Raw genomic sequence first — 26126 nt, 5'->3', positions numbered from 1 at the left:
GTAATGTCCAGCTGCAAGTACAAGTCTAAAAGAGTGTCATTAATTTCAGGTCTCACAGGTTTTGGAAAGTTTGTATAATCGGTAAAAAACAGCACATAACCTACACTATATAACACACAACATTAAATGTGTACACTTCATGCATATTCTGCACATTAAAAAAATATGTATTTAATATCTCTGTCTTATTGTACACAATTACCAGAGCATTACACCTTTAACTATTGTTTTTTCCAATTTTATATCGTATACTTCTGTCACATTTGTAGTGAACAGTTGAAACTATTAAATTGTCTGTCTGTTGGATAGTCAGTTTCACTGAATTTACAGCATATTCATCATCTCATAGATTTATCCATATCACATAATATTTACTTGAATGTCCACTTAATGCTACAACTGGACTGTGTTTATCGCAAACAAATCCAACACATAAAATGAAAGTGTATACACGTTCATTTATTACCACCACAAGTGTTCACTCTTCCAAACGTTTCTTATTATTATTGATTTTTTTTCCGCTCTCTTTTTTGTTCTTTTTGCATCATATATTATTGTGTCACTGTCTGGTTTAAGTTTCGATCGTTGATTTCAAGGAAACAAATTTCATGACAAGGCTCGTCCAATTATGACTGTGAGAAGAACCAATTATAATACCGCAGTGCTCTCTACATCCAGTACCAGGGATTGATACAAGATGTCCTTGTCAATTAGAATTATTGTCAGACTACACACTTAAGTGTATCTTAACTCTACCCGGCTGTTAATCAGAATGTGATATCATGTTATATTACTACAACCCTGGATGATAACATACCAATGATCTACCTTCAATATACAAGTTATATTATCATACATACAGTATCTAGTAGTGCTGTTGAAGCCGGTATCTTTATGCTAGGTAGTACAGCAGTCGATGTTTTTTTTTAGCCTTGTTGATTTGTAATTGCTTGTTTCTCCCATTTTGATGGTGATGGTGGGTACAATTTGATGCCTTGAGTATTGGCGTGATTTGTATCTTGTCATGGTGTCTTCTATGCCAGTCCCGGTGATGCTTTTGAGCTTTAAAGTGATTTTCTCATGACCTCCATGAGCGTCTGTTATGAATTGATTGTTGTAGTATTCAATGGAATATATTCCAAAGACCACTATGACTGTACGGGCTACAAATAAACAATAGGTCAAGTTGAATGGAATACGAGCTAAACTGAACTTTTAAGGGATTCGTTGCTAAGCTGACATGAATCCCGTTGCCAGTGTTACAACTTTGTATTATTACAGTAAAGACGATGTCCTGAGTGTCCTCATTGAGTGTCCTCATTGAGTGTCCTCATTGAGTGTCCTCATTGAGTGACTTGCCTCATGTCCATTAAGGGATGGTGACATTGAGTGACTTGTCTCATATCCAGGAAGGAATGGTGACATTGAGTGACTTGTCTCATATCCAGGAAGGAATGGTGACATTGAGTGACTTGTCTCATGTCCAGGAAGGGATGGTGACATTGAGTGACTTGTCTCATGTCCAGGATGGGATGGGGTGACATTGATTCCTTTATTGCCAAGGCTGGTAGTCCATTAAATAAAAATTTATATAAATTTCATAAAGAAGATTCTCAAAACCATTTCTCTGTACAGTATGGTTGGTGAGGCAAACGTCTCAGTGATTAACACAGTGTTAACTGTACTTTACAGTTGTATTTGAACTTCTATTCATCTCACTATCATCAAACACACTGAATAACTTTCTCCATATTTCCCTGCACCTTTACACTTGACAGGACTCCCAACCTATACCCCAGTAGGATATTCTGATGACCCACCACCTCCACCTCCCCCTAACAATGGTTTTAGCAGTTACAGTGAACCTCTACCACCACCACCACCAGAGCTGTCAGGAGGGTCGAGCTATCAGGACCAGCCATTGCCTCCACCACCACCACCTACTGCCTCCATGCAGTCATATAACGAACCACACCCAGCCAGCTACAGACAGCATCCTGCTCCAGCTGTCGCACAGAATCAGGTCAGCTCACATGTATCTCGTAAAGGTTTTGGGTGATTGTGCGAACATACAAAAGAGTACAATAAGAAGAAGTAAGGGGGGGCGGTGAAAGATGGATGTGTCAGAAATATGTGCAATCATATAATTGTATCGAAAGTAACAGATCACACCCTCAAGGTTGGATGTGTTATTAAAAGGTTAAAGGTTGTAAGGAGTATGGTGGAAGTATTTGCAATAGCGGAGCCAATAAATAACTTTATTTACTTAGTTTTTTCACATCTGATTCATTTATCCATGTGAAAATGATACTTTTATTTACAAAATTGTTAGTAAGTTGACAGGAAGTGTTTTCAATTGTATCCAGTCTTTCGAAGAGAATGCAGCAAGGAGTTAGTTATTTAAGGAAAGTACTAGTTTGAAGGATGTCTTCCACCACAGACCAGCCACTTCGCTTCAATTGTGGAGTGATGTAACTGTGTTTAACATCAGAATTAATTTAGGTCACATTAAAACTAACATATCAAGCTAGGAATAAGATATTGAAAAAGAAGCTTGGGAACTCTTCACTTTCTGAAAGTCTAAGCATGTTCTGATTTTATATATTGTTTTATTGTTTTTATTCCCTCATATCTTCCTCAGCAGGCTCCTGCCAATCTGAAGAGTTCTGATTGGTCGTACCACGTCCCCAAGCCCACAGACCAACCAATCAGCAGCCCTGCTGCCAGTGGCACAGAGGCAGAGGTAGATGCGCTCACAAACCTTCTGATGCAAAATATGACTTCAGGTGGAGAAGAAGGAGAATTCTTTGGTAAGAACAGTTCACAGAGTTGTATTTTAAGTTTGAAGTATTTTCTGCTTTCGGTTTAAATATAGCTTGATGTGTCTCAAGGGTAGTCAAATAAAACAAACGGGAAAGGCCAATGGCTGGAAATTCCTCACAGGAGGAAGACAGTAAAACCCAGTTTATCTCAAGAAAACAAAAAATGCAAAGGACTCAGGGGATGAAAAAGTGGCTGAACAGAAGCCCAAAATTTACAAAGTTTATGCCTACATTTGAAAGTCAATAAAGTGTCTTAACTCTTTCACATAGCTTTTAAGAAGGATGGTTTGTTGGAATGTCAAATATTTGTATCAAAGTTGGTTATCACTGCAAACTTTATAAGAGTGTGAGCTATCTGCCCTGTTAATCTTTAAGGATACTTTCAGATCACTGTGATGTTGCATAGATTATTTCGCAGACTTGAAAGGAATTTGACCGTGCTGTGTACAAAGTTTAATCGATCAACAACCATGCTTTAAGACTCAAATTTCTTGCAACAATCTCATTATTGACAAACTAAAGTTGAAGGAAAGGCAAGTCTTGTGATAAAAAAATTTAGCTATTGAAGACATCTATAAATTGTTTTTTTTCTATTTATTGAAATTTTACTTGGTAATGCCACAGATATGACATCAGATTTAGCCTGAAATGTGATGGGAACACATCAAAAATGGTTGCTCTCTCAAAGGTTTCCTTTTGTTAGATGGTTTAACATTTGACCAATTTTGAAAACCCTACCCATGCCATTTGTTTGTCCTTCTCAAGTGAATAACTAGCTGCACCCGTTTTTAAGACTTCTCTTCACCACTTCATCAGGAATGTGCAACAAATGTGGACTCAAAGTCGTGGGTGAGAACAGCGGTTGTACCGCCATGGATAAAGTCTACCATATCGAATGCTTCACCTGCCAGACCTGCTCGCAGAAACTGAGAGGGCAACCCTTCTACGCGCTAGAGGGCGGTGCATTCTGCGAAAACTGTTACATCAATTCTCTGGAGAAATGTTCTACGTGCTCCAAGCCCATCACAGATAGGGTAAAGTTTAATTCAAGCCAGACTTGTGTAATTTCATCTTTACCGTCAGCAAAAGTGCATGGGAACCTTTAACGATCTGAAATATGCTCAGAATAACCGTGCAGGATATGTTTCTGTATTTATATATTGATTGATAATATTGATCATTATTGACATTTTGTGCACTTGCTTACCAGCAAGAGGCCTAGGTTGGCAAAGCAAAAATGGTTTGTAGTTTGTAATCAAACTTGATATTGTGCCAGAGCATTTGGATACAAATTCCCTTTGTCTATGAATAAGAATGGGTTGAAATTGGTTGCTAAGGATAAAGCATAGGCCTTTGATGTCAGGCTAACATATGCATAAAACCAATGAGTAATATGTCCGTTTGCCGTCCTACCTTCCCCCTCCCAATTTTCATCATAAAAACATTGTGGTTACTATTGAAAAATAGTAGCAAAACAGTTTCCACTCATATCCGTGCCGGGCAAATTGGTACAAACGTGGGCTACTCTGGTTTATTGTTTTAACCCCTTAACTATTTCACAGGAAACAAAAACAATTGTACTTCCTTTGTCAGAGAAGGAATACATGGAAATTGGTTACTAAGGGGGGAAAAAAGGTTGAAACCATGAGTCATTCATTTCTTCTCCCTCCTTGCCCCTCATCATCATAAAATTGAGATTACTTCTGCACTATCCTACTGCAGTAGTTTATACTCATGTCCATGGCAAATCTAATTTGGTTTGAAATGCAAGCTAGCCAGGTTTATTTATGAGGGCTAGCCAACTTTATTGTGTGGGCTGGCCAAGTTTATTTATGAGGGCTAGCCAACTTTATTGTGTGGGCTGGCCAGGTTTGTTGTATTAACTGCCAATACATTTTACCGGAATTTAAAACAATGATACTTCCGTTGTGTGTTAAAATAGTGCATTGAAATATGTTATCAAGGATGTAGTGTAGGCTTAACACAAAAATGATTGTTTGGAAACCATGAGTAAAGCAAATTTCCTGCCCTTGGTGGTTAAGGAAGCCAAAATATCATAGCAGTGTGTGCTTTCATAACTTTCAAGCCCACTGCACGATGTGACAAATTTATAAAATATCTCAGAATTAACCTACATTCCCCCACCTGTTATTGTTACCACTTTGTGTATTTTTCCAATTTTTTTTTGACAAAAGGATGTCAGCATACATTTTTCTTAAATTGCTGTTTTATTTTTTTCGTTTTATACTTAATTGCATTTCTAAAAGTGTTTGTTTACCCACTGTTGGTGTTCGATTTGATACCCGATTTCTACTCGCGGTTTTCACCCAATTCTTCTCAGGACCGCAGATCTGCGGTTGATAACTATATAACTTACATTTGTCTATATTACAGATCCTACGGGCTACAGGCAAACCGTACCACCCAGAGTGCTTCACGTGCGTGGTCTGCGGTAAGAGCCTTGACGGAGTACCATTCACAGTGGACGCCACCAATCAGATTCATTGTATTGAAGATTTTCACAAGTAAGTCCACAGAAATGTCTGATCTCATAATCACTGTTTTGACAGTTGGTGTCAACTTTTTGTCCTATTTGATGCTAAACTCTGATTAACATTGCAGAAAAAAAGAAAGATAATACTAAATGGTTCTGTGATGGATCTGGTGGGGGGGGGGGTTGGCGGAAGGGGGATGGTGGTGTGGGGGAATTTTAAGAATATAATGAATTTTTTATGTACCAGCATGTTCATTTGTTGAAGACAGGGTGGTACTTAGTTGTCTAAATTTTGCAATTCTACACATTTGAGCTCTCAGTCTTTTAAGTGAAAATGAAGGAATCTATGACCAAGATGTTAACAGCTGCTGTAAAGAATGTTTAAGTCATAAAAACCCATGTTGGCATGTGAAAAAGATGGTTGGTTATATATGTTCTTTTCTTTATTTTATTTCTTGTTAGGTGTACGTACAGACTATACTCTAGTTTTTGAATGCCGAATTTATACAATATGGTTTCTGATTTGCGTTGCTTTACTAAATTAAGTTTCCCCAAATAGATCATTTGGAGAGCTTCTTTTCATAAAATGCTGTTTCCGGATTAGAAACTGATAACACCCTTCAATAAGTGAAAGTTGGTTTATTAAATGTACTTTACTTCCTGTCAGTTAATGCAGTTCTAAGCAGCTTTTAATGGCCTCTTCTGTAAGCATCTAGGAGCAATTTGTAAGCATTAAGAGCTGAATAAACATAACAGCAAAGTGAAATTAGGCTATATTTTACAGGAAAAGAATAATTAAGAAGACCATTGTGGATGTCACTCACATGAGTCAATAAGTTTCACACTTGACAGTAACTTTACCTCAATTCATCGTTGTGAAACTAGACTGAAGCTATGAAAAGACCTTCCTATCGGAAAAGTGCAGTCGTAAGTGCCAGCATTTTCATGGAATCATTCCTTTGAAATATTCGAGAGTTTTCTCTAATTTCTCTAAGTGAAAATGCTTACGTAAAGTGAAAGGGAAAGATGATCCATACTTACACATATAGGAAGGAAAAGTTACGTCATTGAAATATATATATAAATTGTACGAAACGAATACAAAAGAAACGCTAAAAAAACCTAAAAGTTAACATTGATGTTATAAACAAATCTGACATTTTATAAACCACGTTTCCTTTTTACTTTGGTTTACATAGTTAACAAACCTTTTCCTACCACTCAATGCAGTAATAAGCAATATATATATATAGCTATAGCTATTGAATGACATGCTAAGTGTATTTTTGGAACACAGGAGAAAAATGTCATGACACTAGCACGCCACATGACATGAGGGTGCAACCATGTAATACTTCTGGGTGAAGCACGGGGGGGGGGGGTTGGGTTGGGGGTTATAACCCCTCCAGGTAATATCAGAGGGTACACCAACATCCCTTCCCCCTCACTGCCAGACAGAATATTCCAAAAAAAGTAAAAAACCTCCTAGTGTAAATAAATACATAACATGTATATGTAGTACAACCTCTGCAGTCAAAAATCGTCAACATTCTTTCCAAAAGTGCAAAATATAGAACCATTTGCATGTGAACCCCCCCCCCCGCCTCCTATTTTTCCAAACTTTCTCCAAGGGGAGGGAACACCCTTGAACATCTTAGTCTACCCATCTTAGCAGCCAGTACCAAAGAGTTGGTTGCATCCCTGCTTTACATAGTAATTTCTTGAAACCATGCCAGTGGAAAGTGAAATTAGGGAATATTCAGTATTCATGTAACTTTTAGTAATTAGACTTTTCTAGCTACACAAAATCTGGTGTTCCTTAATAAGTGCTAAACTGAACAGTGTTAAAAAGTACTTTTGAAAATCACTTCAATATTCTCATACAACAAAAACAAAACAAAACAAAACAAACATAACATAACATAAACATAAACTCTTAACTTTATTTTCCAGAAAATTTGCTCCACGCTGCAGCGTTTGCCTTCAACCTATCATGCCATCCCCCGGAGAAGAAGAGACAGTCCGTATCGTTGCCCTGGATCGTAGCTTCCATGTTGGCTGCTACAAGTGTGAGGTAGGTTCCAGTATCTAGAATTCACAGTCCGTATCATTGCTCTGGGTCGTAGCTTCCATGTTGGCTGCTTCAAGTGTGAGGTAGGTACAGTATCTAGAATTCACAGTGCGTATCGTTGCTCTGGACCGTAGCTTCCATGTTGGCTGCTACAAGTGTGAGGTAGGTACAGTATCTAGAATTCACAGTCCGTATCGTTGCTCTGGGTCGTAGCTTCCATGTTGGCTGCTACAAGTGTGAGGTAGGTGCAGTATCTAGAATTCACAGTCCGTATCATTGCTCTGGGTCGTAGCTTCCATGTTGGCTGCTTCAAGTGTGAGGTAGGTACAGTATCTAGAATTCACAGTCCGTATCGTTGCTCTGGGTCGTAGCTTCCATGTTGGCTGCTACAAGTGTGAGGTAGGTATGTACAGTATCTGTCATGCTACAGTGTCCCTTTGCTCTAGAGTTCAACTTTCAAAAATGGCTAGGTTGTCGGTGATTCATATGTGAGGGCGAGCTTGTTTTTGGTCACAGATGAAAACATTCAACATAGGTTGGATGAACGGTGGTCAATGGGATGAATATCTCTCACACATTGAAAAGTCATCATATATTGCCTTCTTTTTAGTAAGAGTATAGTAACAGTACATATTTTAACTACATTCAGATTAAATCACAAAAGTGGCTCAAAAATTAAACCCAGTCAAACCTTCATTTAAAAATTCATCTGATAGACTAACCTGTGGATTAATGGTTGAAAATTGAAGTTTTCAAAGAGTCACAACATTTATTCTGAATTTATCGGTGTTTCCTTTATTTGCTTACAGTGCTGAGTTATCTCTTCCATGTTATCTCTTCCATGTTATCTCTTCCATGATGATAGTTAGCTGAGAGAAGTAACAATAGCTGTTGCTATATATATCTATATCTATATATATATATATATATCTATATATATATATATATATATATATATATATATATATATATATATATATATATATATATATATATATATATATAGATATATATATATATATATAGATATATATATATATATATATATATATATATATATATATATATAGATATATATATATAGATATATATATATATATATATATATATATATATATATATATATATATATATATATATATATATATATATATATATATATATATATATATATATATATTATATATATATATGTTTAGCCTTCTTTCTTTCGATGAGTTTTCATAGAGAAAGTATGTTGACTTTTACATAGTGTGTCTTTAAAATTGTGTTTACTTTTACATAGTGTGTTTAAAATATGAAACTACTAAGAGCAGCACCCAGCCAGCATCCATGTAAACTTAATAAAATCCTGATCCGGTCATTATTATTTCATTTCTGTATTAATTCCTGCAGGACTGCGGAACACGTCTATCTTCAGAAGCTGATGGCGAGGGTTGTTTCCCATTGGACGATCACATCCTCTGTCGAAACTGCAACAGTAAACGTGTCAATGCTATCCCAATGTAGCTCGTGCCACACTAGTAGCATATCAACAGCTGGCCTCAACATATTGCTTAGCTTTATAGCAAGAGTGTTACATTTTGTTTTGCTGTTGTCTGTGCATGAGATTCAAATGTCATGACTAGAAAAGTCAGTTTAATATTTTTGTAAATTGTCAGTCTTTTAGACTGTTTTTTTGCTAACATTTTTCTTTTTTTTAATCTTTACTCTGCTCTTCTCTTTTTGTCACAATCAGCTATATCAGGGGTTTGATAGGGTTTATTTAATGTAACAACTTAATTATCAACCAGTATCGGAAATTAATCAAATCAATGTAATGATCAATTCTTTTTAGGAGTTGAATAATGATGTCCACCAAACAGCTAAGAAACATTGGTGTCTAATTGGGAGATGCCATCTTTTGTAAATTTGCACCTGGGAGTTGTCATGTTGTAAAGCTGTGATGTCGTATTGCCATGACGATCTGAACCATGTCACTTGTTCTTTGTCTCTTTTCATATATTCCAGACAGAATGTTGAAAGCGATGACACTAAAACCTAGGCCATCGTTGTGTCATGTTAATTGGTTCATTGTTTTAAACCGAGCGTTAGAGAAACTCATCTCTAGTACGGAAAATATATATTGTTGTAAATAAAGAAGGTCATAAAAAATTGAAGCACAAGTGGCATGTCCTGATGTCATATTTAGACTTGATTAAGTCATCAGCCTTGCGTGTGTAGGAACATTACATCTGTGATATCTCCTAATTGGAATGAGACTTTCCTTGATATTTGGGGAAGTTGACAGTCGTCTCTGTTACATAGAGCAATAACAATGGATTGGTTTGTATCTACTCCTTGTTTCTGTCCTCCCAATATGCCTGCGTTATTTTTTGCCTACCAAGGACTTGAAGCATCTGTGGTAAATGCATATCTTAATGTTTTATAACTAGATTGGTATGACAACTGCATGTTCATAGGTTACATGGAGGTAGACATTATGGGTAACAGACATTATAATGATCGGTTTCTGGCCAGGGCTCTGGTCGTGGGTGTGGTTTTTGCAGGTATATGGTGACAGTTGTTCAGAATCTTCCCAAAGTTGATTTTTCACGTCACAAAGGGTTTAACACAGCTTGAAGTACTAGCTATTGTGAGCAGCTCACAGCTGTCACAGACTTTTACTGTTACGAGATATCTTTATGAGACCAGTCAGGTGCTGCTGCTGTGTTTGGTTCTTATCCAGGAGGGCATACCGGCCTGGAACTGGGGTCCTAGGCACAAAAAGACACCACCTGTGTTCATTCTTGGCATCAGAGGAGCCAGATTCAAAGATTTTGTTACAAGGCCCAGGCACTGCAGGAACTCATTAACACATGCACCTGAGTGTGATGCTTGGTTTAATATCTGGTGCCATGTGATGTACTGCTACCTCTGACCGGCAACTCTAGCAGAGAAATGCTGCAGAAGTGATGGCAACCTTCTCAGGCCTCGAGTTAGTAGTTAGTGGAGCAATGGGCTTATATCTCATTGCTCTTTCTGAAGTTGCTAAGCAGCATCTCCCCGTCAGGGTTTGCTTCAGAATTGGAATATAACTGTGCTGGGAGAAGTAGATTTTTGTTTAAGACTGGTCAATGGAAGGAAACGATATATCTAAGCTTTTTTTCTTTTTGCTTGGTTTTCTCTGGGTTTTTTTTTTTTTTTCTCTTTTCATTTTTTGGCTGCAAAAATTATTCTTTCATTCTTTGTCTTCATCCAAAAGCTGCCTTATATGTTTGGTTTCTCAAAGTAGATTTATTAAGGTAACCTCAGGGAAGTGGTTTAATTTAATTGACTTCTTTTTCTATTCGTTCAGCCCCCCTCCCCCTCCCCCTCCTCTCTGCTCTTCATTGCCAATATCTTTGCCTTGTTTTTAAAAGATGATATTTTCAAGATTGGTTGTATAGTTCTATGGTTTGTGATTCTAGCCAACACAAGTTTGAGAGAAGAAAATAAGTTGTCTATGTAAATTTTATTTGGAATTGTACAGAAGTTAAAGAGCCCCCTCTATTTGGATGAGGTTATAGCTACGTTTGGAGTTTGTAGTCAGTATGACCAGAGCTGGAATTTGCCATAATCTTCAAAGAAATGAAATCTGTGACTTTAAGAGGTGTCTGAATGATCCATTGAAAAGCAAAGATTTGACTAAGTATTGTAGAGTCTGTGACATGTAATGATTCTCGTGGGTCTTTTTGGTTGTGGGATCAGAAATTTGGTCATCAAGGCACATCATTCGTTTTTCTTGGCAATGTCCTGCCAAGAATTATGAAAATCATCTTTGAATCCTCTTTACCTTCCAGACCTCTGTATTTTAATCCACAATGAAGTTTAGTTGGGCGGCCTCCAAGGACACTTGTTTCATCTTCTTGAGGAAACAACATAAGTGACCAAGAATGAATTAAATATAAATCCATTGATGATAATGTCCCAAAATTAGTTTAAACTTTGTACTGTTTGGGTATTTTGTTTGATTTATTGTAAATTTAATAGATTTGTCTATTTAAGTAGAAAGTATGCGATGAAAGCTTGGTGATTGTGTGTGCATTGTTCATCACCTTTGACCTCTAGTGTAATCTTAGCCTGCTTATAGCACAAGAGTACTATGTCATAGCATATGTAAAGTGGCTTTCAATGTTTAATAGATTTGTCTATTTAAGTAGAAAGTATGCGTTGACAGCTTGTTGACAGCGTTGACAGTATGCGTATGCGATGACAGCTTGTTGATTGTGTGTGCATTGTTCATCACCTTTGACCTCTAGTGTAATCTTAGCCTGCTTATAGCACAAGAGTACTATGTCATAGCATGGTAACATTGTAAAGTGGCTTTCAATGTTTAATAGATTTGTCTATTTAAGTAGAAAGTATGCGTTGACAGCTTGTTGACAGCGTTGACAGTATGCGTATGCGATGACAGCTTGTTGATTGTGTGTGCATTGTTCATCACCTTTGACCTCTAGTGTAATCTTAGCCTGCTTATAGCACAAGAGTACTATGTCATAGCATGGTAACATTGTAAAGTGGCTTTCAATGTTTAATAGATTTGTCTATTTAAGTAGAAAGTATGCGTTGACAGCTTGTTGACAGCGTTGACAGTATGCGTATGCGATGACAGCTTGTTGATTGTGTGTGCATTGTTCATCACCTTTGACCTCTAGTGTAATCTTAGCCTGCTTATAGCACAAGAGTACTATGTCATAGCATGGTAACATTGTAAAGTGGCTTTCAATGTTTAATAGATTTGTCTATTTAAGTAGAAAGTATGCGTTGACAGCTTGTTGACAGCGTTGACAGTATGCGTATGCGATGACAGCTTGTTGATTGTGTGTGCATTGTTCATCACCTTTGACCTCTAGTGTAATCTTAGCCTGCTTATAGCACAAGAGTACTATGTCATAGCATGGTAACATTGTAAAGTGGCTTTCAATGTTTGCGTATGTTCTGTACAAAGATTGCTGTAATTATCGTTAGTATTTACAGTTGTCATCTGTAATTTATTCGGCGATGATAAATTTTGTAACTTTAGTTGCATTTACTCGTTATCTACCCTCATGAGTTGGATGATTGTATGTAATAATACTATATACTGGAAGTCAGTCGTTGGAGAGGACAGCAACTCTAAAAGTGTATGGTACATGATTAAAATAATGACACATAGGACATAACAAATTGACACGACCTAGAAATGGAAACCCTGCATGGTAAGGTGTATTCCTTTCAATTTATACAGTTTGTTACATCATGAGATGTTACTGACAGTCTTATAATGGAATTATGCAGCATTAATGGTTGTTATCAAACCTGGATCATAGCAGCAGCAGGTTGTAATACCAGTAACTCTGTTAATATATTCAAAACTTGAGATGAACAAGGAGTTCAGAAGGGTGCTTATGTCGGTTGGGATCACTCTCCATGCTGATTTAGTTTCCATTGTACTTTTGTAATGAGTTTACTCGGGTCACTCGCAATTTAATCCACTTCTCTAGTCAAGTATTAGTTTTAATCAGAAATTGAACTAGGAAGCAGTGAAGCCTTGAAAAAGTGATGGCGCATTGCGTTGTACGGCAAAAAGCCAGATCATTTGTGCGTCTTCATATATACATTGTGCCTTTGACTTTGATTTTACCAGCTGTTTGTACACAATAGAGACATGTTAGAGGGATCAGAGTGGTAAGTAATATAGTCCTGACTCAAGTAAGACTCAAGTAAGTGGAGTGTTTTCTGCAACTTCTAATGTCTGGAAAGTGTCATTTCCAGGATCTTGTATTATTTTAGTGCTTCACTTGAATAGTGTCATAGTTGTCCCTGGAAAATGCCATGAAAAAGCAACCCTCCCTCCTCCCAATCCCCTTACCTACTTTTGTGTAATACTTCCATATTAGTCTGTGCATGCAGTTCTAAGTTTAATGTTAATGTTGCAAAGTGGGTAGTAGCCTATTTTCCTAGTATTGAATTGATACTGATAAGCCCAGGACATCATAACCGTCATCCCATTTAATTCTGGCTTGTGGATCTATAGTTAGGGATACAGTTTTAAAGTCTCAAAATGTGTTTGCTGATGAATTTCGGGGAAAAAAATTCAGAAGTAGATTCAATGTTTCTTATTCTAAATACACTCTGACCAGGTGGGTTTAATGGAGAAAAGCTGTTGCAATCGAAAGAAATAAATTTATTTTCTGTTGCCCTTGTGGCGCTAACGATTTACCGTAAAATCACTGCGACCTTTGTCACACACGTATTGAGAATTTAAGTAAAATGAGGTGGTGATAAGTTTGTCATTAGGCGATAGTGATATCGCATCCAAAAGGACAGCCATAGCTGGTCTAGGCTAATTATATCCAGGGTCCAGTGAATAACAATACAGCAGCTGAGCAGACGACACAAGTAAAGTAATTAGATTCCTATGAAATTGCTTATACTATCGCTTCCTAAGAGTTACCCGTGAAACGTCAGTCCACTGCCATATATTTAACAATTTTGGCACCCAAATGCTGCACACGATATCACTATTTCGAGTGATTTATGTCAACTTTATCACTTCTAGTTATGTCAAAGACTTAGTGTTTGTATTACGTGCCGGTACTTTCTTGCCGTACAAGCAAAGCGCCACCAGTAGGATGGGTGGCTTCAGTATATGTCGCATGACGTCATTCCCCCTACTACAATTTCTCTGGTTTTAATAGATTCAACCATTTTGCATTGCTTTTTAGTGCAATCTGATAGTCACAATATCTACAATACTTTAACATAAGATCTCTCTCAAAATCAGTGATGAAATCAGTATACCTCTCATCGTGGTCGAATTTTGTCTTGTTGGTTTCAGAGAGTGGTAGTGATATCTGTATGAAGATATTGATTATCATGAAAAGTGAAACATTTTTGTTGTTGAAATATCAAGGGCCATAATAAATGGGTGGTAGGGTTGAGAAATATTATACTATATATGTGTGTTTGCTGACAGCTGTAGACATGATATTCACTCGGTTTGGATTCTATGTGATAGTTAACAACGGATGGCACAGAAATCATGTTATTCCCAACAATTTCCTCTTTCATGTCACAAAACTTTATCAGCCTCAGTTTTGGGCAAAAATTGAGATCATATTTATATAGTACTTCTTTCTGCCTGCCATTATATAAACTTTGAAAATTTGTGGAAATCATTTCAATCTATTAATATATTCTGGGTCAAAAAAATGTTACCAACGACAGTAGACAAGAAAAACTGGATAAATTGTTTTTTTTTTTCTTTGTATTTTACACTAGCTTACATCTTTGATGTATACATAAATATTCAAATCCAGAATTATGCCATTCAATAAAAAATTGTCAGCATCATTCAAGAAAGAAAGAAAAAAGATGTGAAGATATTTATTATTTTATTTTTTTTAATATCAGCAAGTTTACATTATCAGAGCAAATGTTCTGATTTACTTATTATTTTTTCCTCGTTAACTAATATCAAATTACATTTTCAAGTTCATGCGTTTTACTAATATTGTCATTAAACGTCTGTCACATACTTCATCATATCATATATCTCCCTTAATGAATACCCTTTTGGTCGAAACAAATAAATACAATTAACTTATGTTCAGTGTATTTTGCTTCTTGTTTGTAATCGGTTGCAAAATGTTTGCATATTTGTTACATATTCATTTGGAAACTATCAGGGTTACCAAGTTATTTACTGAAAACTGATAGGTGGAATTTGCAATTGTTTTGGATTATCTAAGTGAGTTAAGTTCCAAAAACACAATTACAAATCATTTAAACTAAAGCACACCTTTTGGCTTCCAATTTCAAGAAATTTCATTATAAGTTAACTTTTACCTTGTACCATCTGTTCTGTTCTCATGGGGGGGGGGGGGGGAGGGTCATGCTAGTGATGCATGTTAAACTAGTTATGAGCACTGTGCAGTATACTAAGATTAAACACAGATCAAATCTAGTAACAATCTAGTAAGCAATTAACATTCAAAGAACTATATTTTTTTGTTTATTTTATTTATGTTCCTCTTTTTATGGAAGACATACGATCAAGGATATATTTACATGTCTGGTTGTGTTTACTGCTAGGAGATATTCAGTCCACCTCATAGCCTGCTAGGTGACAGCTGAGGAGGAGGAGTAAGGTAAATAGATGGTGTCCCATTGTACAAACCAATATGGCAGAATGCATGCTGACACGACCATCTTGTAATCTGTAGTGTTTGATTGATAGATGCTGAAAATGGAGAGCGCATTGTTTTTATGAGATGGAACACCAAGAACCACTTGCTTCCTCTGAGTGTTCTAAATCACCTCCTGACCATCTCGGCTGCCTCTCGTCATTGTCCTCCTCTTCTCCATCAGTACTGTCCTCATCGGCCGATTCATCCTCGGAATCGAACACTCTCCTGGAGAATGCTTGATTATAGAATGCTGCCACCACTTTGTCCCTAAGGTTAGAGGAAGACAAAGATAAAATGATCAAAAAAAAGGGGGAAAAAAGAAGGATATTCCAAAACAGAAATTATCAGGTAGATAAATTCCTTTTTTTGAATCGTGCATTTTGAATATAAATAGAGGCATACTTTCTGTAAGAAAAGTTCATTTAAGGAAACAAAAGAAGTGTTATGTTGTAGTAAACATGTCCCACACACTTCAGCATGTAAAGTTAGGGATACCATAGTGTTTGCTTTTCTTTTTTTATGTCTACATTTTTTTTTCAATATTTAAAGTAAATAATTGAATAATGATGGAACAAGACCTACTAGGAATTAACATGTTTTCACATTGCAAATAGAAGCATACTGGAGACGAAACAGTACACCCACCTCCCTTCAAGTGCTACCGTCCACAGAAATTGAACAATCAAAAAGTACAGACTGTCTCCACTTTTCAACAACTGCTCAAGACTCTTTTGATTCACTAAAGCCACGCGACAGGGTCGTCTTGAAACCAGTGATGCAGTACTCGAGTCGTCTGCAAAGTAATCGGTACTTGCACTTGATATAAAGTACCGGCATGATCAAGTTCTCATAGTGGTATTACTCGATTGAAGTATGCGTACTCACTCAGGATGAGTACTTTATGAAATAAATTAGCTATGTAAAACTGACGTTACATAACAAAGCCGCATAATTTTTTCCATCTTATTGGTATTCTATTGTAGTACTCTATGATAGTACTCTGTAATAGTACTCTAAAATGGTACTCTATAATCGTACACTATAATAGTACACTATAATAGTACTCTGTAATAGTTATCTGTATTGGTTCTCAGTAACGGTACTCTATAATAGTACTATGTAATAGTACTCTATAATAGTACTCTGTAATGGTACTCTATAATAGTACTCTGTAATGGTACTCTATAATAGTACTCTATAATAGTACTCTATAATAGTACTATGTAATGGTACTCTACAGTATAATAGTACTCTGTAATGGTACTCTGTAATAGAACTCTATAATAGTACTCTGTAATAGAACTCTATAATAGTACTCTGTAATAGAACTCTATAATAGTACTCTATAATAGTACTCCGTAATAGTACTCTATAATAGTACTATGTAATGGTACTCTATAATAGAACTCTATAATAGTACTATGTAATGGTACTCTATAATAGTACTCTGTAATGGTACTCTGTAATAGAACTCTATTTAAGTACTCTGTAATAGAACTCTATAATAGTACTCCGTAATAGTACTCTATAATGGTACTCTGTAACAGTACTCAGTTACAGTACTCTATAGAACTTACTAAATTGTCTCTACTGCGGCGGTATCAAACATGTAGTCAAGTGCATTACAACGTACTTACAAAGATGAAAGGTGAATAAACGAGAAAGTTATGTCAACGTTCTAAACGGAGTAGTGTTCTAACACCCCTGAGTGCATGGTAGGAAGTTGCTTGCTACAATTCTATATCAGAAAATTTCTGAATATAATTAGATATTCTGAACTTGTAAATATAATAACAAGATATGAGAGCTATCATCATACATTCAACTGTTATACTGTTTGCTTGCAATGATCGTCAGGGAGCAGTTTTAACCATTAGTTTCTTGCATATTTAATACATCAGAAGTACTCGCACAGTACTCTTATAGATGTCACTTTGATTCTTAAGACATCGGTACTCAGATTCTAAACTGCAGTAGTCGGTCTGTAATAGCTGATACTCGGAACCACAGATAGTCGGATAAAAGTACTCGTTTTCAACACTGCTTGAAACTCAACTTCTAGTGACTTCTTGTAACTTGAGCACAGTATAAACTAAGTGTATTTCTCAAAGATGTACTTACTGAGTCCTATGATTACTCGGGAGTACATCCCAGACTTTCAGTTCTGCTCCACCTGTGACCAATCTTGTTCCACCTTCATGAGTTGTACTGGTTGCCATGGTGAATATTCTGCTAACATCGTCATCCATCAGTGTGGCCAGATACTTTTCTTGTTCTAACGAGAAAACTGGCAGGGTGAATAAAAAAGAAATGATTTAGATAACACAATTTTGATTGTTGTCTAATATAGCTTCAAGGTTAAGTTTTCTTTGTACTGGTTAAGGTTCCCAAAAGGGCTATGGGTCTATTGGCCTATACATGTAAAGTGCATGTTTTACAATTTTAGTTTTTGATTCCTTGCCAGAGGCAAAGGGAATCACGATGGTGGTGGACTGTCTGTGATGCTTTGGTTTGTAAACACAATAACTGAAAATCTATATGGTTGGTGAACTTCATATTTGTATGTGGATGAAGAGTACAAGAAGAGGGACCCTATTGTTTCTCATTGAGTTCAGAGGTCAAATTCTGAAAACCCTGTAGACAAGATAACTCAAAACCTATAAAGTGGATGAAATTCATATTTGGTATGTGGATGCACCTTATTGAGTAGAAACTCTTTGTTTTTGGAGGTGGTGGAGATCATTGAAGGTCACATAAGTTTAAATCTGAAAACCTTGTAAACACAACTCACAAACCAGTAGTTGGATGAACTCTATATGTAGTACATGGATGCACCACCTTATTGACAATAGGGATCCTGTTGTTTTTTTGTGTTGGTGAAAGATCATTTGAGGTCATCAGAGGTCAAGTCTGAAAACAATGTAAGCTCTCAAACTAAAAATGGGGAGCTTCAATTTACATGGATCCATCCTACTGAGTACAAAACCCTTTTGTTTCTACATAGGTCACTGGAGGTAGTCAGTGGTGAATATGTAAAGTTAAATAACTTACCCAAGTACAGGATTGGTGAAAATTGTAGTTGGGTGATTGTTGCCCCATAAGGTGCACTACCATCATTTAGGCAAAACAAGTACTGACAGATTTAATACCTTCCTCCCCAACGTTACATAGGTCACATTGGTTTTCCTTTCAACCTTTTGGGGCTACTTGAAATATTCTACCGTATTGGTCACCATTTCTGAAACCTACTGTTAGTCCCAGTTCTACATTTCAGATAGAATATTGATCACTCATTATAACTGAAAGCCTGGGACAGGCAACATTAAGTCTTTAATTTCCAAAAATAAAATTGGGAGAAACAATATGACAGATCTAACAACTTCCTCCAAAATGACCCTCAGGTCATTGTTTAAGTTTTGAGCACCATATCTTTGATGGATGGCTTGCCCATGTCACTGCCTATCGCAGGATTTGACCTTTGCCCTTTCAAGTGGCTGAGAGGGTTTTCCACTTCCTCTGTTCTGATGTTATGGTATTTGACTTTTAATACAGGACACATATATTGCTCTGTTGCTCTACCCACCAGGTTGCTCTACCCACCAGGTTGCTCTACCCTGCTGCTCTACCCTGCTGCTCTACCTGCTGCTGCTCTACCCACCAGGTGATATATACCTATAAGGCAAAGAATCACTAAGCCTTCTGGCTTTCCTTTGTTTTTTTTTTCTTTTTCTTTTTCATTGTTTTCTCTCTGGTTTTTGTTTTCTTTGTTTTGTCTTCTTCTTTTTTTCCCTTTGTTTCTTTTTGGGTTTGTTCCTGGAGTGTGCAATTATGCAGCAATGTTCTTCCTGTTACTCAAACAGAACAATATATTGCACAGTTAGTAATAGTGAGCCTCTTCACCCAAAGGTAGTTTCAAATTTACTGGTTATCACTTACTATTAAGGTAGCCATTTCCTAAATCAAGGTCATATCCAGAACAGATCAGATAGCTAGATGGAGATGTGACATGAATGCTATCAACAAAGCCATAGGCGTTGTCCTCCTTGTGATTTCGAATCTTATGAACGACCCCTGAAAGAGAAAAGTTAAGTTTATCTCAAAGCAGGAGAGACGACTGTTGTGGCATGGTGACTGCATTTCAAATAAACCGATTATATATTAATAACAGATTGAGTTTATACACTATTTAATCATCAAAACCCAGATGTTGATGACCACTTTGATGCATACTTTAAAACTTGAAAACTTGAAAAATTAATTATTGACCTGAATGTTGATGAGACCAGCACACTGTAAAGGAAATATCAAAGTGGTACTTGAAACTAAATCCCACTCTTGGCCCTTAAATTCAAGTGTAGGTACTGTAAAAGACAGAAGAAGAGAGGGTGGTCTCTTTGAGTACCTGTGGCGACCACTGTGGTACCAGCACCTTTTATGCGGTAATTTATTACTGCTTTTTGTTGGAGAATTTGAGTGTAGCACAGATCTAGAAATGAGGCATTGCCCCTCAGACAATGGGTCTTGAATATTGACGGGAACTTACGATAGCAACTTTCGATTGATCACAAATACATTCATACAATTTACATCTTAATCAGAGTAAAACACCGAATAATGCGAGCAACAATATTCAAATGTGGCAAAGACTGATGCAAACGATTTGTAAATATACAAATCTGAAATTTGTGGTTACGTTAATTGTTAAATTCACTACATTGTTTTGTCTTCTTTGATAAAGGTGATATTTTAAATGTGGAGCTACTGTAAAGAAACATAACTAGACTAGGAGAAGGTGATATTTGAATATTTATGGCAACCATTGTTGTCCCAGAATGTTTATGCAATAATTAGGTAGTACAGCTCGATGGTGATGGAGTTGAGTGAAGCAGAAACCTGGAAATCAGGAATCTAGTTCCGACAAATGTCTGAACATTCATGAAAACTCATGAATATTCACACTAACTTACCAAAAATAATCAATAAATGAAAAGTCATTGTGTTGGTCTTCCTTGATGAACATGATATTTCCAAATGTGGAGCTACAGTAAGGCAACATTGTAACATCCATTTAACACTAGCATAGTCACCAATGCATATTCATCACTGATATATCACCATGACAACTTGAACAGAGAGAGAGATTTGAATGTAGAGAAACCTCCTTTCTGAAAACGTTTTAAACATATTGGATAAATTTGTCATCCGTTTACACAGTATTTACACTTTGACACGTTGCAACCAGAACAGGCATGTTTTCTTTAATATCTTGGCATATTTGTTCATCACAATAATGGTTACCATTTAAATAAAGAATACGTTTACATTTGTACACACATGCACACACGCAAGAAAACAAGATCAAATTCCATAAAAAAACAATACTTTACCTCTCCTCCAGTCCAAGACTTTCACATTCAGCCCGTTGTCCCCGTAGTATATCACATTCTCCTTCTCAACCACTGTATGTATTTTCCTGCTGATTAATTTCATCCTTGGCAATTCTGGCTTGACATTCTCAGAGACAAATATTGGGTGGAGTTTAGTTTCCCTAAGCTCCCATACTTTTATCATTCCATCCGCCGATGCAGTTGTGATTTTATCCTCTGATACCTGTGAGGATGACACCAAAACAGCAAATACTACTTATGCCTAATTCGTACTGTCACCTAATGACTGGTTCGTTACCATATAATTAACTAAAATAATAAATTTCTACCAAACTTGCTTATTTCCCTTCAGATTCACTCAATTGTTCTGCCTCTATTTTTCTATATGAATATCCTTGAATATGTTCTCACACAAAAATTGTATTAGTAGTTTTTAATGTTTATTGCCAAAACGAACAAATTACCTAAAAATAGGTCTAAACACTTGCTGATAATGATGATGATTTGGTAGAGGTCATACAGTGTGACATGTTAAATGGGCAACTGCTTTTGGTCAATAATATCCATTGCCATTTTAAGTGTGTAGAAAAGTTGGAGGGCTTAGAGACCTTTCAATCTTCTTCAGAGGCAAAGCTAACTTGTAATGTAACAGAAATGATCTGAAAAGCAGTAATCATTTGTTGTAACACTGACTGCTACAACATTCAAATGATCAAGTTTGTACCTGTCTACCCTCATGGCTGTAAACATCCACAAACAATTGTCTCCATTCAATGACCTGGTTTTATTTTGCTGAATGAATGCAAGGAAGTATAATTCTTCTGCCAAAGAACTGGACATACTATTTATCACCAAAAACTGGTGCAATTACTTGTTACTGTTTGCTTGATCATTCAATGTTGATAAAGACGAACTTCAGCTGCGAGTTTCTACAGTTAAATTACACCGGACGGGGGCAAATTGTTGACGAGTAAACTGTTAAACGAAGTCTCTTGTTGTATGTTCATGGCAAAAAATCGAGCAAACTCAGCTCACTGTAAGGGAATTAATTTCATTGTATAACTTAATCTGTTTTTTATCCTTCATATTTGTTAAGATTGACTTTTTTTACAAGTATCTATTTTTCAAGTTTCGTTCACATTTCAACCATGTCGGAGACCGCACTTGCTCCTTCAGTTGAATATACTTATAAACTACCTCATGTGTCTTGGTAAGTCACCTCTACCCACAATACCCTTTAAATGCCAGGACTGTGGATTATTATCAGTTAACTACCATCAGAGCGGTTACTGCTTCTCCATGGCCTATGATAGAGAATATTGATTCCCCAGAGAGGATATCCCATAATTCTATCTTGCCCCCGGTGTACCCGGTCACGGTCAAACGTCTGCCTCTTATGTAGCTCATACTGATGATGCCATTGAATGTGTAGATGGACTTCAACAGATGTCCAGACTTCAAAGCCCACAATTTGATGCAACAATCTAACGAGCAACTCAGGATCAACCCTGTCTCTCCTTGTTGACCGTAAGCTTTGGCTGTCAGAAAAAAAACAAAATAAAGAAAATGCCGGCTGGTTCACCAAGAAGAGAAACCGATGTGTTCATAATGCTGAAAGTATCTGATTTTTAAAGATATTCCAGTTCTAACCACATTCACCAAGTTGCCGGTGAAATGTTTCATATCAGCCTTTTCCAAGTATTTTCTTCTAGTTTGAAACCTGGCAATATTGTTTGCATCTAAATTGACACCTTTCTGAGAACCAGAAGCCAGATGGCTTTGTGATTCCTTGCCATATAATTTGCTCAAAATCATGCATACCTACTTGACTAATTTAGAGCAAGTTGAGATAAATTTGTCAAGAACTATTATGTGAGAACCAGAAATGCTCAGAGATTTCAATCTCTTAGTTTTAGCACTCCCTTGTGGGCATTATCCAATTAATTCACTGGTAAAGATTCTACAGCATAGAACTTCTGTTCCAAAAATGTTTTAATATCCAGAAAGAACATTCTTCCTATGTGAAATATAGACACATAGATGTTTGAGCAAAAGGATAGTTTCTTTTACCAAATTTTGAGCTAGCAAATCAGCTCTGCCATCAACCATCCCTCTAATTAATGTTATTAATGAATGAGAGTTACATGACATTGTTTATACTCTGTGGAATATTTGCACAACTTTGAGACCATTTGAGATAACCTGTTGACCCATGAAGCTCAGAGTGTGGCAACTGATAAGGGCCACTTGAGAGAGTCACCAAACACCAGAGTATCAGCTCTTGTAAGCAGATTTCATTTCCTGTGTGACAAGTAGTGTTGAGGATTATGTCAGACCTTTTGTATATTGACCCCTTCACAAAAGTAAACTGATCTGAAATTGACCAAACTATGTTCACTAAAGACAATCATAGCATTGGAGAACTCACAGATTAATTGTAGCTTTAATTTGGAGTTAGTTTGTTTACAAGGATGACAAACTTTGACACTTGTATGTTGACCACATGTGACCTTTGACCTCTCCAGTTTCAATAGGGTTCTTGCACTCGCCAAGCTGGATCTACATACTAAGTATGAAGCTCCACAAAGATGTACTTAGTGAGTTGTCGTGCTTACAGGTTTTCAGACCTTGACCTCTTTTGATCTCAAATAACATTGGACCTTCACAAAAAGAATGGGGTTCTTGTAGTCAATAAGACGGATCCACATACCAGGCATACAGTGTATAAAGCAAGTGTTACATACACACGCCATCACCATCGCATAGATTTCTTTCGCCTCCAGCAAGGAATGAAGCACTCTCATCCTTTGAGTGTATGTTTTAATCTTACTCTCCATCAACTGGTTACAATGTAATGTTAAAAGCTACAAGAAAATATGTTATTATATGTTTTAATTCACCTACCAATTGTGTCGCACTCCTCTAGCGGTAACAGTTCGACAGATGTTACGCTATCTGTGTGCCCTCCAAGACTTCTGATTTCTTCACCAGTGCTGGCATCCCAAACCTTGATGGAAGTATCACGGCTGTAAAAGATCACCAAAAGATCACACATTCATTTCATAAGACGTCACCTTTTTCAAATTGACAGCCACTTGAAACTGTTGATCATTAAGTTTATCATCAAGTGTAATAAACATAACAAGATGTGACTATTCTGTGTCAGGTACTCTGTGGTTTAATGATTAAAGGAATATTAATCTTGGAGTCTCGGATATAAAACCTATATGTTTGATCAGCTGTTCTTCAAGGACGGAGAGCTTTGTTGGTACTGTATATGCATCACAGAGCGTCCCCCATTGGCTTGCTTAAATAAAGAGACACTGTGTAACAGAATACATGAATGAAATCTGTCTTCAGCAGATAAATTGTTTGATACTTTCAATAATTAATTTTTTAATTAATGAAACAATTTTTGGCAAAACTAGCTCAGTGAAACCTTCCCATTTTTCATGGTTCCTCAGATAAGCAGCTTAAACAAAGTTCCACTTTCTGAAAATGAACAGTTTTATGAATTCCCTTTGTCTCTATCATCCCTAAATACGCTAGATGGACCAACATGGTTTGGCGATGGTCAAAGATAAATACCTATAACTGTTCTCAATATCCACAAATAATTTTAAAGGAGGAGCACCTCCAAGAAAATGGTTTGCAAAGCATTTTAAATTTAGTTGAAGTTAGTTTTGTTGTATAAGAACTTTTTCCTAAAGGACCAAGTTAACACAAAGTGCAAAGTTCTTTTTAGATTTAATATCTTATTTCAGATACATTTTTGAAACACATAGCAAAGAATTTCCATCTGTAATATTTCATACAGTGCCACGAAACGACTAAATTTACAAACATCCATGAAACTGTTTTGATGGTTGCACTTGAAAGAATAATTCCTTACCTGCCTGAAACTATTGAGTCCTTAGAACAATCAATGGAACAGATTATATCGTTGTGCCCTGTCAAGTCCAGCACAGAAAATTTGACTTTATCCCAAGGGTTCACCTCTCCAGATGATTCTTCTGTTCGACTCGGTCTCTTCTTCTTCACTACAAAATTCAAAGTAAAGTATTTTAGAATTCAGTAACTGTGATGTAAAATGAGGATAAAAACGGGTTCTGGAAACAGATGACGAAAAGAAATGTTACTATTGTCTCTTTTGAAAGCAATTTGCTTTAACCTATGTATTAGTTCAAGATATTTATAGGCTTATTGTCAGAATTAACTGAGTATAGACTAGAACTCTTATGATCTGTAATCTGTAGTTACTATTCCCTTAGCAATACCAATCTCTGATAAAACTGACCAATTTTCCAAAACGAAGAAAGAAAAAAAATTCAAACAAAATTATTGACTGATATCCCTGTTAGGAGTTTTGAAATTAATGGTGTTTGGCCTAGCCTATGATTTTAACCCTTAAAGAAATGGTTTCTTTCTACTAGAGTAAAACAGTAGTGTAGACATTATGGACCTTTTAAAGCACCAACTCACATCTGTCCTTGAAGTAATTTTTTTTTTTGACCTTATCAAAATTACTCTCATTTTGTCAAACTAAAAGACTATTTAATTCAAAATTTAACCTGTAATATCACATTCTACTATTTTTTACTCTCCGTTTTGTGAAAGATAACTATTTTATGCAAACTTAAAACCAAATCAAACCTTTGTCTTGGGTAGTCTCATTGTCTTTCTTCCTTCTATCACCTGCGCCACCGAGAGTCTTTGATTGGTGAGACTCTCTGCTGCTAGAGGCAGGTTTATGCATCTCTAAAGTAGCTTCATGCTCTTCACTGGGCTTGACTTCACTGTTTTTATAGTTTTCAATTTGCTGTTCTACTGTCAGTGTGCCTGTGATTTTCTGTTTGGGTAATAAATCCTTCTTTGGAGGGGATTGAATCAAGTGGTCTTCTTTTTCTTCACTTTCTTTCTGATTCAGATTTTTGACAGGCTCTTGTGCAAGCAGTTCCTCAGGGCCTTTTTGTCCAGTGTTCACTGTTTCTCTTTCAAGTCGATTCTTTCCTAGGTCCTCTGTAGCAGAGATATTTTTATATTGCTTCAATTTTTCCTGCAGAGTTTGCCTCAATTCCTTTTTACTTCGAATCTATGGGAGATATCAGGAAAATAATTATTATGAGATTCATTCTTGTCACAACTGTATCCCGTGCTGCT

At 36.5% G+C, this 26126-nt stretch overlaps 3 protein-coding genes across 7 annotated transcripts in view; 2 read left to right on the top strand and 1 right to left on the bottom strand.

Moving 5' to 3' along the window:
- LOC139963082 (lipoma-preferred partner homolog) overlaps positions 1–14996 on the top strand; it is a 35758-nt gene extending 20762 nt beyond the window's left edge. For 4 of the 5 annotated variants that reach the window (XM_071963589.1, XM_071963586.1, XM_071963590.1 and 1 more), the window contains 6 exons: positions 1779–2023; positions 2642–2810; positions 3639–3856; positions 5217–5347; positions 7270–7390; positions 8783–14996. In XM_071963589.1, the coding sequence (XP_071819690.1) occupies positions 1779–2023; positions 2642–2810; positions 3639–3856; positions 5217–5347; positions 7270–7390; positions 8783–8896 (998 nt within the window). In that variant the 3' untranslated portion in view covers positions 8897–14996. The remainder of the gene's footprint in view (positions 1–1778; positions 2024–2641; positions 2811–3638; positions 3857–5216; positions 5348–7269; positions 7391–8782) is intronic. The other variant, XM_071963587.1, reaches the window with a different exon arrangement.
- Positions 14685–26126, bottom strand: part of LOC139963080 (uncharacterized) — a 12129-nt gene continuing 687 nt past the window's right edge. Inside the window, exons 2-9 of the mRNA XM_071963583.1 lie at positions 25620–26058; positions 24859–25006; positions 23871–23992; positions 22242–22504; positions 20967–21189; positions 19516–19650; positions 17701–17866; positions 14685–15846 (exon numbers count right to left, since the gene is read on the bottom strand). Of these exons, the coding sequence (XP_071819684.1) occupies positions 15657–15846; positions 17701–17866; positions 19516–19650; positions 20967–21189; positions 22242–22504; positions 23871–23992; positions 24859–25006; positions 25620–26058 (1686 nt within the window). The 3' untranslated portion in view covers positions 14685–15656. The remainder of the gene's footprint in view (positions 15847–17700; positions 17867–19515; positions 19651–20966; positions 21190–22241; positions 22505–23870; positions 23993–24858; positions 25007–25619; positions 26059–26126) is intronic.
- LOC139963083 (catechol O-methyltransferase A-like) overlaps positions 15805–26126 on the top strand; it is a 24326-nt gene continuing 14004 nt past the window's right edge. Inside the window, exon 1 of the mRNA XM_071963591.1 lies at positions 15805–15927. Coding sequence (XP_071819692.1) covers positions 15874–15927 — 54 coding nt within the window. The 5' untranslated portion in view covers positions 15805–15873. The remainder of the gene's footprint in view (positions 15928–26126) is intronic.

This window comes from Apostichopus japonicus, chromosome 21 (assembly GCF_037975245.1).
Source record: "Apostichopus japonicus isolate 1M-3 chromosome 21, ASM3797524v1, whole genome shotgun sequence".
Classification (NCBI taxonomy): Eukaryota; Metazoa; Echinodermata; class Holothuroidea; order Aspidochirotida; family Stichopodidae; genus Apostichopus; species Apostichopus japonicus.
Note: the sequence above shows the minus strand (reverse complement) of the source record. Positions and strands in the feature narration are given on the sequence as shown.